Consider the following 12,959-nt stretch of genomic DNA (forward strand, 5'->3'; position numbering starts at 1 on the left):
CTTTTTTAGGTATGAGCTTTGACATTTTGTTACATACATATGTGGAATCAATTTTTCAATCTTGTTAACAAAAAGATCAATAAAATCATTAAGGTTAGAAGTATGTATTGCCAAATCTATTCTATCTGTTGAAACCCACTGCTTGTATGTTATTGGATCTTCCGGGTCAAAATCTGGAAATTTAGACTGAAGATAATCTTTAAGAACAGTAATATTGGGACATCTATGACATAAGCGTAGCATACATTTTCTGTTATCTATACTACATACAAGTTTTTGCACAAGCTCTTGGTAGTGTTTTTCAATTTCAGCAGCTGCAATAAGTAGTTGCACATTTTGATGTGCACACACATACAGAGTGAGTTCCGGAACTACCAGCTAGGACACAATGTTTTGGACGTAGTTCTGCAAACTTCGAAAATCCAATTTTTTCATTGTGAGTTTGACACCAATGTACATATAGCTCTCGTAAATTACATAACATAAGCCTTTTTTGAACATGTATATTCCTTTTTATGCTTATTTTATCTTTTTGTCCTGGCATAAGGCGAGAATGTTCATCATCTTCATAGAAGTCTTGCACTGCCTGTATAGTCCCCTGAGGCAGCTTCTTTCCTGTTCTTATGCTTGGAATTGATAGTAGTCCTTTCTCTTTCAAAAGTTTTCTGGATTGTTGTACTTGATATTCTGTGACGTTAAAAAATTCTGCAACTCTCTTTCTTGGCCATGACAATGGAACAAGAGTCAACATTTGAATTTTTTCTCTATGTGAAACAAGGGAAATTTTCTCTTTTATCAACTCCATCAATCTATCAAATTCTGCAGCCTTCTTTTTAAATATCTCATCTTCATCATCAGAGTTGCTACTGTCGAGGATTTTCTCTTCTACACTTAGAGTATTAGCAACTTTTTTTCTCAGAGCAACTTTAGCTTGACTTAATTTCCGCTTACCAGCTGAAACTTTCTGGTGAACAGAAACTGAGTGTAATTTCAATGGAGAAACTCCTACTGATGTTAAGCTCTCATTCAAACTTTCACGTTCTTCTTCTTTGTCAACTACGACTGCTGAAAATTCTGTATCTTTTATCGAACAGCTAGGGTGGAGGTTTAATTCGGTTGTTTCTTTTTCAGCATCCAAGAGTAGCTCTGCACCCTTTTTTCTGCAAGAAGAACACAATTTCTGGCCAGGAATTGCTGACATTCCCAATTTAGCTCGATATGTTTTGGCCTGATCTACACTTATGAGACGAAGGGAGACTTTCCTGGTTTCATTGGGATGCGAATTAAATAAGTCACAACATTTTTTTTGATATATTTCATACTTATACAAGAGATACTCCTTATGTTTGAGGCATATAGTTGAACTTTCATTAAAATCTAAGTGGCTTCTAAATGAAATAAGTTCTGTATTCTCAGAAGAAAGTTCTAAAATCTTCTGTGAGTTTAAACTACACTTAAAATCTTTCAAAGTTAATCCAATACTGCACAATACTTGGGTTTCCATAATAAAACTCTTTTTGAATACCAAATTGATAACATTTAAAATTTTAGAAAACTTATACTTAAAAGTTTCTGTTCTATTTTATTTCTATTCTGTTCTAAATGAATGGAAATACAATTCTAATTCTTGAAAGAAAATAAATTTTACATACACTCAATTCTGATTGGAACAAATGGAAATGTTCTGATGTTCTGGCAGAAGATACATTCTGATTAGTCAAATTTCTTTTTTGGGATGTAGGGGTAAAGTGTGACAATAGTTTTCAGTATTTTTTTTTTTTCTATTCAGAAGTTGTTGTTTTTTTATAAAAAAAAATTGAATGTATATTATAATAAAAGTCTCACAGAATAAAAAAGGCTTGCAGATGTTAGTGATGAAATAAGAGCATACAAATTATCAGACAGTTGGTGATATAAAATCATTTCATTTCAATATAATTACAATAAATAAAATAAAAAATATTTTGAACTTTATCAGTGTTCCAAATGAAATCTTTTCAGAGTATATCATTATTACCATAACAATCATGCTGACAAGTAAAAGGATTAATTAACTATAAATATTCATAATTTGGTTTTCAATTACATTTTAGAATCAAACAAAATGTTTGAATTAAAATAAGGGGTACAATGACTTTCTCTCTGATATTATTCAACATCATAAATTCTGATTTTCTCCTTCCATAAAGATCAAATTTAGGTCAATTTAAAAACAATTTAATGCCTCTTTATTATTTGATATTGCCCACTACTCTTTCAGAAAAACTTTTATTTATATTTTTTTTAGACTCTGATCCTTCTCATTTACTACAGCTATATGATTCTGAATAAATTTCTTTGTAAGAAAGGTGAAATTTTCAAATTTTTTCCTATCTTCTTTTTTCTTTTCTTTTTTGAGGGGGGGGAGGGTTCAAAAAAAGGAAAAAAAAATTTATTTAATAAATAATTACTTTATTTTATATATTTTTCTACCATTCACATTCTTTTTATATTATTTTATTGTATTCCATTTACAATTAAGGACTATAAATCATCAAACTACCAGAACTTTTAATGCATAGTAATTCATAAGAAAAATATTTTTTTTAAAAAAGTGTGTGAATGGCCCATCAAAATTTTTATATCAGATGTTAGTATGCACTTTCAACTATCTTTGTCTAAAATATTATTGAAATTGAAGGGGGCGAGTTGCCAGATATAATCTCCTGAAGTTACTCAACTCCGCTGATCAAAAAACTGCAAAACAGACACATTTACTTAACAAGTAAGATAATTATTTGTAATTAAAAATGTTTAAATGACAGATTACTTAATTCTGAACAAAATAAAAAAAAAATTGTTATTCTATGACAAATATAAGGTGAGTTATAGTCAATAATAGCCTTTGATGTGTGAATCAAAATGGCGGCTAATGTGCCATTTTGGCAAGAATATAAATGCTTATAACTTTTAAACCCCTTAACCGATTCAAATATAATTGATATTTTTGAAATCAGCATCAAAAATTCTATAATGGTACAAATTTTCATCAAAATCTGAGACGGTGGGTGCCATTTTTGAAAAATCCTGTATGATTTGACGTGGAATGACCCCTACATTTTTGGCAACTTTTTTTAGCTTGCAACCGTCTTACTGAAAAGTACCAATATTTTATGGGCCCTATCATGGAAAAAAAATCAAATTTAGAATAATAACTATATATTACCAATGTTTCATAAAGCACTGCAAAGTAATAAAATTTCTTTTTGAAGTGACTTATAAAATGTTGGAAACAATATATTAAGGTTTAATTAAAATTCAAAATTAGTTCTATTCTGTTTCTGTGGGCACTATAAAATCTCCAAACTATTATATGCTAGTGATTCTTAATTAATTGCAGAAAGTGTCATTGTGGTAATCCCCGTGGCAGAATCGCAGCGACACGGCGACATTGTCGCAGAATGTTACAGAGTTCATTCAGAAAGAATTTTCCTTCAGAAAGTAAAATTGTGGTTTTCTTTTCTGCAAAAATGTTTGAAATTTTTTTTCTCCAAAATTATATTTAAAAGATGCCTTTTTCGCGCATCGGAGGGGAAAGAAATGTTCAAAATTTTTCGATTCTTATTTGAGAAGAATGAAAAATAAAAAATATTGAATCAAAAAATTTCTTTTCTGCAGAAATGTTTGAAGGATTTTTTTCCTCCACAATTATATTCAATCGATATCTTTTTCACGCATCAGAAGGGAAGAAATACTCGTGATTTTTTTAATTCTTATTTGGAAACAAAAAATTGCTTTTCTTTTCTTTTATGGATTCTACGATTTTTAATTCTTTTTTTTATGTGATGATGGTTAACAAAATGCGAAAAAAGAAATAATTACTGTGTTTTCCTCTTATAAAATATAAGAATATCGCCCATTATATTAGAATAAAAAAATATTACATAATCATTTAAAAAAATACATGCAATTTTATTACATCCAAATAGGCTTTTTTTTGTAAATACTGCGTTTCTGTTACTTTAAAAATTTAATTAATAGCATGTGCATTAATTATTATTATTAGTTTCTTGCAGAAAAATATTAGTGCTAGAGTGGTTTGTCGCAAAAATCCTAAAAATTTTTTTCCTTAGGGGTGTTAATAGATACTTTTATATATTGAGTATTAATATAAGTAATAGTACTTAATATTAATAACTAATATCAATGCTAACTGTAATATTTGTTTCATAGTCCCAAGAAGCAGAATAGTGGCTTAAATTTATTTAAAAAAATTTAGTGAATTGATTGGTCTTATAAAGACCACTTGGATTTGACTAATGCCAGTTTGAAATGATAATCAGGTGGATCATTCTGGTGGACGAGTGACCTATCAAATCTAGAGTGATGTTTTGCTAATTCGGGTTTTCTTTTTATCAGAAGGGATAATTTTTCTTTCCTGTATTTTGCATGCATTTGTGAAGAGAAGCTTTCTATAGAATTGAAGTAAAGTTAAAAGGAAGAAAAAAAAAAAGAGTGGAAAGCTAAGTTTGTGATTTTGTTATTAATCAAACATTATATTATTTCTTAATATACTGTTTCTCTTTCCATTTTCACTAGGGTTTGTTCTTTATTTTTTGAGAAATTTTTGTTGACTCTGTGTTTATTATCTCTACTGAAACTTTATTTTTATTTATCTCTGATTTATTTTAATTTGAAGTTTCAAATGTACTTGAATGTATTTTTAATTAAATAATAATACAATTTCGATATATTTAAAAGGCTGAGTTTGTTTTTATTTTTTAATTTAGTTTATAAAAATTTAAATATCGTTATATTATGTTAATTTTATTAAATTACTTATAAAGTAATTTTTATAAATCTAGTTGCAAATATGCATAATATATCGAACAACATGTGAACGCTATTCACAGAAAATTTGTCACCATGGCGGAAATTTTTTGTTAATATGTATCATTATTTTAAAAAAAGAACTGTTTTATTCAACCCTGCCCTTTTTAGAAAATTCAGATACAACAACAGAACATTTGCTAATAACTAGTTTCATATCTTCAAAAAATTGCCGAATTTAATGAAATACATAATGGCATGTTTAATAACAATATAGAGTTAAAAAAATCTAAAATACTTTAAAAACCATCCATTATTTTCAAAACTTTTTTGTCTAAATTAGGTCGCAAAAGGGTTGAAACTAGTTACAAGAGTAAATAAATTGCTTGTGCAGAAAATGTTTCAATTGAAATTTTGTGTTCGCAGACAGTTTTTTGAAATGAAATGACAAGGCTTTCCCTCTGTAAACTTTACTGGAAGTCAAAGCTCTAACTATTATCTTAAATATTAATCTAAATATATTCTAATAGTCATTTATTTTTTATGAAGCATTTTATTTTCTCTGTGATAATTTTTTCTGTAGGTCCAGTCAATAATGTTCTCATTATGAAAATAACTTTTAATGCTAGTACTGTTAAATGCATTTTTTATTAAATTCAAGTTGAAATTTAACTATAGACAATGATTTTTATGGATTTTTAAATTTTGATGCAATTTTAAGCCTCAAATTTTACAACAGCAAAATTGTTTTTGAATATATGGGAAAAAAATACATCGAAATTTACCTGTCATAAATGATTTTTATTTATAGTGACAATTTTTGAAAATATTTTCTGACTTTACCATATTCTTGTGTTGATTTTTGAATAGAATTTTTAATTTTCACAAAATAGGAACCTCTCAAAAAAACCTCTATACCCCTGATATATTCTGACTTTAAGGTTTGAATGATACATATTTACGCTTTGTACATTTGTTTTAACAGTTTTTTTTATTTATTACTACAGAAAAAGAAACATCATAAGAAGAAAAAGCATGAAAACAGGTCTAATTCTAGTGAATCAGTAAGTTTCCTTTTATGCTTACCCTGTGGAATGTTCCAATTTTTATAAATTATTTTATGTTATTTTTCTTTCTAAGCATTTTAAAATTTATAACTGATTTTATCCCTTTTGGTTTCTTATAAGAATTATAACTAATTCCTCTATATTCTTCTCTCTTAAAGTAATATTAACATTTTTAAATTAGGCTATTTTTTATTTCATTGAAGTCTCTGTTGTCACATGAAATAGCAGTTTTTGGTAATTAATGTCATTTTTACGTATGCCATAAATTCCTGATAGTTATTCATGAGTGTTAAATTAGCTTTTGACTATCTTTAGAAAGCTTTCTTTTAGCTTAATGTGAAAATGTTAATATAAAGAAAAGTTATTATCTTGTAGAAGAAAAAAAGTTTGTGATCACATTTTTAATAAAAATTGGAATTTTTAAAAAAGTTTTTAAATATTTTAAATATTAAATTTGTTTGTTGTTTCTGAAGCTCAGATAATTTTTTACAGCAAGATGGTAATGCAATTAATTTCAAGCTTTTATAGCTTTGCATCAAATTTAAGGCACTTAAAATGTTTTTTTAAAATTTTTTTTAAATTTTTTTTTTTATATTCTTTGGTAAAATATCTTTAAAAAACGCCCTAAAATGTAGAATAGAAGTGCATAATTTTTTTAAAAATTTTGTATTAGTTTGTTTAAAAGTCATCTAATTTAATTTATTCTTTAAGAAAGGTTATAAAAATCATTGCGAGAACTTTTGCATTGTGTTGCAGTCTCTTTCTTTAACTTTAATACTATTAAAGCTGCAAGAACTTCTCAGTTAGGTTAGTGTTAGGGTTGAAATGCGACACATGCTATACACAATCTATCTATTAACACTAAACATACCAACACTTTTCAATACAATACAAAACAACATACAAAAACGGGTCTTTTGATCCGTTATGGTATGGTTAGTGTTAACTAACTCATTAAGGGGAATTTCCTTTGAAATTACTAATACGCTTGATATTTACATTATAAATTATTTTAGGAAAGCGATGAAATGGAATGGGTAGAAGCATCATCTGCTAAAACTGATATTAATTCAAAAGAATCTGAATCTTCAAAAACAGAATGTAAAGTATGTTTCCCCTCTTGAAATATTTAGTATTTGTTATCAAGTTTCTTGGAAATTATTACTTAATTTTATTTTGTTCAAAAATAAGTATACTATGACTTTTATATTTTTCTGACAGTTGTTGCTATTGAAAGTAGCTTTCTTTGTAACTATATGTGTATTAAGTTGTTATAATAGAAATTGTATCTTATATCACATTATTTTTATAATATATTTATTAACGTTGCATAATTTTTTAGTTTGACTAAAAAAAAGTTCGAAATTTAAATCAATTTTTTTTAATTCTATTGCTTTTATCATAAAAAATTAAACTTGCAACATTGTATAGCAAAAAGCAAGTGCTTATGTTTCAATTACTTAAAGGTAACTATATATGTAATAATTTTAATTTTCAAAGTTATCCGTTAATTTCTTTGTTTCTGTTTTTAATTGTAAATACAGTTGTTGCTTTATGTAACCTAAATGCATACCAACTTACCAATGTTATAGTGCAGTGTCATTGCGTAAAACTACCATAAAAATATATTCATTACCAGGGTGCATAGCATTTTTGAAAAGTGCTTAAAGGTGTTTATTTTTTTATTTACGCTTTTTAAAAGCCCTAAAAGTTTTTTTTTAAAGGAGTTTGTAAAAAGTGCTTAATTTTTTATCTTTTAAGAAGAAATTTTTTTCTTTGCATTGTTGATTGTAGTTCTAAATTATAAAAAATGCATGATTTTCACAATTTTCTCTGCAATATTTATCAGAAACTGTTTATTTGATCATGATAGTAAAGTTTCTGAAAATGTTTTTAAATTTTATTGATTTTATGTTTATAAATTACGAATTTTAAACGATAGAAATTTTTTTTTTATTACTGCACAGATCCTAATTATGATTTTTTTTTTTGGAAAGTGATTAAAAATATTTTTGAGTGCTTAAAAAGTACTTAAAAGGTACTTATTTTTTGTTGAAAACTCTGGCTGTGCACCCTGATTACTAAAAAATACTAGACTTGAACACCTAAGAAAAAAATCTATTACTAAGAGGTAGAGAAGGACTTCCTTCTTTCAATATGTTTCTCATTTAATATGTAATATGAAAAGACATAGGGATTTAATTAACTTCCTTGAAACTTTTGCTAAATCCTATAGTCTAGGAAAGAATTTTGTTTTGAAAATGCAATAATGTTTGACACTGGTTTTTGAAGTAATTTTCATTAAAAAAAAGAAAGAAATTAAACTTAATTTTGGTTGTTTTATTGGAAAGAAGAGTGCCTTGCAAATGTTCTAATGGGTGCTAAACATTGCATCTGTGGATTAGAAAATGAGACTTAGTGTATAGGTTTCAGGGAAAGTTATCCTTTGAAAGTGACCTCACTGTTATTAGAGGTTGTACTATTGAGTATAGACTGTATGTGGGTAATACTCAAGAATTTTTTCATTGATACTTTTCCATGTATTCAAGATTTTTAGGTGTTGCAGCTTAGTGATTTAGTTTTTTACTTAATAACTTTAGTTTAAAAATAATAAAATTTTTTATTTTATCAGCAGATTTTGTATTTAATATTTTTTTTAAAAACAGTTCTATTTGATAAAGGTAATAATTTTGAATTTTATTGAGGTACAGCGAAATAATAGCTTATAGACACTTCTTCATTGGTGGACACCTCTCGTTATATAAAATTTTCAAAATCCCCAACAGTCTTCTATAAATTAACCATTTTATACAATCTTTTATTAGTGGACTCTCTATTAACTTGACATTAACATTAGTTTATTTTAAAAAGCACTGACACTTCTCCATAGTTTATTACTTTTTGCTTGTAGGTGCATATTGCTGACCACATTGCCTTATTGTGCTGTACATCATAATATTAAGCTGGCCCACAATTGGCTGTTGCTTTTTATTTTTCAACATGATAAATATGTTTTTGAATATCTCAAGTTAGAAGTAACTAAGTTCATGTACCAAGGCCATTGCTACAAATAAAAAGCATTATGATTTTAAAATAATTTATTATTATGTATTTATTTAACCATCACATTAATAACATAGCTTAATTAAAACAGTTTATAGTATTAGATATTTCAAATATTTTGTTCTACCTCTTAAGTAGAGGAGGCTTTAAGTAAATTTCATTAAGGTCTTTTCTTAGCAGAAATCGTTTTTGGTCTGGATGGTATCTGCTGTAGATATAATAAAATTTTAGCTTGCTATTTTCTTTTACTGATTTAGAGAGATGATTGGATGAATGAGGAAATGTTTGTTGCCACTTTGAGCAAAGAAGAAATGAAACACGGAAGGAGCTCTCGCCAAAGGAAACTGGATGCCTTAGCTAAAGAAAGAGAAAAAAATGATGTAATGTTCTTAATATTTTTTAAGTAGTTGAAATCTCTTAACAGATTTTTAAAATTATTAATTTATTATTTTTTTTTAGTTTGCATAACACTGAGTTTTTATGAACCGTCAGTTTTTTTTAAACAAGTTTTTTTTTAATTGCTACAACCTTTTTTAAAATTAAAAATTTAGTTTATTGGTATTTGTTATTTCTTCTTATTGAATATTTAGCTGATGTGCTTCAATGCAGTTTTATTTTATTTTTCTGTCACACTGTTACCTTACTAATTGAAGTTCTAAAAAAGGAAATTAAAAAAAAGAAATTATAGTAATTATAAATTAAAATTGACTTAATAGATTGATTATAAAAATATATGCTATGTACTTTCATCACTGATTCAATGTTAAATATTGATATTAAATATACATTTTTTGATCAATTTGCAAATTATGGGACTTCATAAATTAAGTGTAATTTTTTAAATCTTCGCTTAATTGTTTCAGATATATGCTTTTTCTAAAATGTTAATTTAGAACTGTGTTTATGATAATATATTTTTTAAGATAATGTATTATTTTAACTGCTCAAGCTGTAAATGAAGGCTATAACTAGCTCTTATTTAATTTATTGAATGCACATAGAATAGAGTACCTATAAACACTCACAGAGAAATGCAAACATAACATCTTAAAAGGAATAAAAAGTTATTTTTTAAGAATAAAATAAAACATTTACTATTCTTAGAGACATGACAACCTAACAGTTCAGTGGCTGGAGATAGACTGACATAAATGTCACCGAATGGCATTCTGGATGGCACCAGATGGTTAAGAGTTGTTGCCTTTGCAATCTGTGCTCTAAATAGATCTTTTCATCGTTAGATAATATAGATGCACATGGGCACAACATTGGTGGTGATTCTCCAATTTTGTAGATACTTTTTTTAATATTTACTATAGTATAAAAAAGGTATCCATGCAGGCGAAGAAAAAGAAGTTTGCTGTGGGGGGGGGGAGAAATTACAAGGCAGACGATGTAATCATGGTTTAGGCAAAGTAGAAGAAAGTCAGTGTTTAATTGTATGCACGCTGCTCCCAGAGAGAAAAGATATAAATGCCACTATAGCCCAAAGATTTTCAATCCCACAGTTAGTGGTCGAGCATACAAACGGCTAGTTTTTTACAATTCAACTTGACGCGACTATCGCTTTACAACGATAATAAATTATTGCGGTGACTTACTGTAGGAAATCTTTTAATGGTATTTTGTTTGGAGCTAAATTACTAATATTACTTGATATGATAATAATTTTATATGACTGCAGTTCTCTTATGTTCTTACAATTTATATGCATGTATATATATATGTTTTTTTGTCAAGAATAAATAAAAACTTTAAATAGTTAACTATTTTCGTATATTAACAAAATTATTCTATTATCAAAAAATATTATGAGCTTGCAAATACTTTTGGATTGTGTGCGCAGATACTTTATGTTTTTATCTTACTATAGATCTCTTATATTATTGATTAATTCAATATATTTAATACTGATATATTTTTTTTTAAAGGCAATACAGAATGAGCGTGAGTTGAACCCTTATTTGAGAAAGAATGGGAGTGGACTGCCAGATGATAGCTCCTCTGTCCAGAACTTGGCTTTACCTTCTACTTCTGTTGGTGATGGTGGTTATAGTTATTTGAAGAAAGCATACTATAGAATTCAAGAGCAATCACAACAAGAAGGTAGATCGATGGAGGAAATTGCTGTTGAACGTTGGGGTGTAAGTAAAATTGGTTTCATTTATTTATGAGCACTAAAATTACAAATTTATTTCATTCACCCTTTGTTATATCATTTGTCAGAATCAAAACTAGATAAACGAATCTGGCTATTAAAGTTCTGGAATTTTGCCTGAGCTTAAAGCCCATTTAATTTCAGATCCATGGGTACTAGTTTTTGTGGGAAGTAGAGGCAATAAGTGTGCAATGCTAACCACATGGTTACCATTATGCCATTGGTCATGAAATTGTGGATTCTTAATCATCACAATCCACTTAAGCACAACAGGTTGCAACATGAATACTAAAACTGGTTTAAGACAAGACTTGGACTGTATTAAACTGTCCAAAAGTGTATTTAGTATTTAAGTGCCCAAAATCAACGCACATAATTCTGAAAATGAGTTATAACTCTGATAACTTCAAGTATAAGCACTGTTCACTTAAATTCATTGCAATTTTTAGTTAATATTAATAAACTTAAATTTATTGCATAAGCTCAAATAACATCTGTACAACTATTTATAAATTATGTATATGTATACCAAATAATTATAAATTTGAAGAGTTTTAACAGAAACAACTATTTATTTTTTAAAATACTTTTTAAAGACCAGATCCCCAATTAAAAATTACGGTTCAATTGATATATGCTTAATATATATTTTTCCTGTTATACTTTTTTGCCATTTAATTAACTGTTTAGTATTGTTATTTGTTATATTAAACATTGTTTTGGACAGTTAAAGATAAGACAGTACAGTACTATACCTTTTTTTAAAAATTCAATTGCTTTTTTATTAAATTTATTTAATGATTAACATTTAATGATTAGTTCTTAATTTGTTAATTTTTTTATAATAATTTATTACTGATTGTTCGATTTTTTCTTGTTAATTAATGGTAAGTTATACAAAATCTAGCCATGGACCGTCGATACTATGTTTTTATAGTTTTAAGAAGTTTTGAACATTATTGTAAAGTCCCTGATATTTACAGTAGATTTTATCCTGTCAGAAACCTTGCCAACACTTACCTTGCAAGCTTTTTTTTTCTTTCCTGATATGTGTTCGTAACGTTTGTTATTTTTCATTTCCCAATAAATAAAGTTACAAAGATTTGATATTATTCAACATTTTTTGACAATTTCTAAGAGTTTTGGATAAAATATGAATTTCTTTTGGGACGGGGAAGCAACACCTATTGTAATCTAAGCTGCTTGAAAACAACATGCACTTATTTATTTTTTGCAAAAGTTAGTGTTGTATTGTTAGTATTTGTGAAAATGCTTTTTTTAAATTGATTTTTCCTTTTCATTCTTATAACTCAATAATAAGTAGGAGCTTACAGATTCACAAATTATTAATTGATGAAACTTTTTCTTTGAACTGCTTTAAACAATTTAAATAATTTTAATACTAAAATGTTGTTTTCTTCTTTATTAACCACCTTTAATCACCATTCCAAAAAATAGTTATAAAGGAATGAAATATCATAATAGCTGTATAAAAATAGAAATGTGGATTGTATACACAGTTTGCAAAGTGAGCCTTCAACTAGTTAGTATGACGAGAGGATTATATTAATTTTTTTTATCAAATTACATTCAGATTATAAAGTAAAAATTGTAATATGTTCATTAAAGTTCCGGAACAATGTTCTACTTCATTAGAGGGTACTAAAACATAATTCACTTGCATTCCCACTCCACTATATATCCACCAACTTGTACTTGCTCCAAAAAAAAAAGAATTCTCTTAGTGGTAGTGAAAGGATATTGTTTTCAACTATTTAATTCCCCTATCTCCATCACTTAATGTAGTGTCTGCCATTAAAAAATACAATTCCAATTCACTAGTATATAAGACCTTTTTAACT

General features: G+C 27.2%; 1 protein-coding gene across 1 annotated transcript in view; it reads left to right on the forward strand.

Moving 5' to 3' along the window:
- Positions 1–12,959, forward strand: part of LOC107436687 (CWF19-like protein 2) — a 38,949-nt gene that overhangs the window by 3,073 nt on the left and 22,917 nt on the right. The window contains exons 2-5 of the mRNA XM_043046086.3: positions 5,817–5,873; positions 6,893–6,982; positions 9,197–9,319; positions 10,871–11,083. Of these exons, the coding sequence (XP_042902020.2) occupies positions 5,817–5,873; positions 6,893–6,982; positions 9,197–9,319; positions 10,871–11,083 (483 nt within the window). The remainder of the gene's footprint in view (positions 1–5,816; positions 5,874–6,892; positions 6,983–9,196; positions 9,320–10,870; positions 11,084–12,959) is intronic.

Source organism: Parasteatoda tepidariorum, chromosome 8 (assembly GCF_982258835.1).
Source record: "Parasteatoda tepidariorum strain Cologne lab strain chromosome 8, Ptep-v5.0, whole genome shotgun sequence".
Taxonomy (NCBI): domain Eukaryota; kingdom Metazoa; phylum Arthropoda; class Arachnida; order Araneae; family Theridiidae; genus Parasteatoda; species Parasteatoda tepidariorum.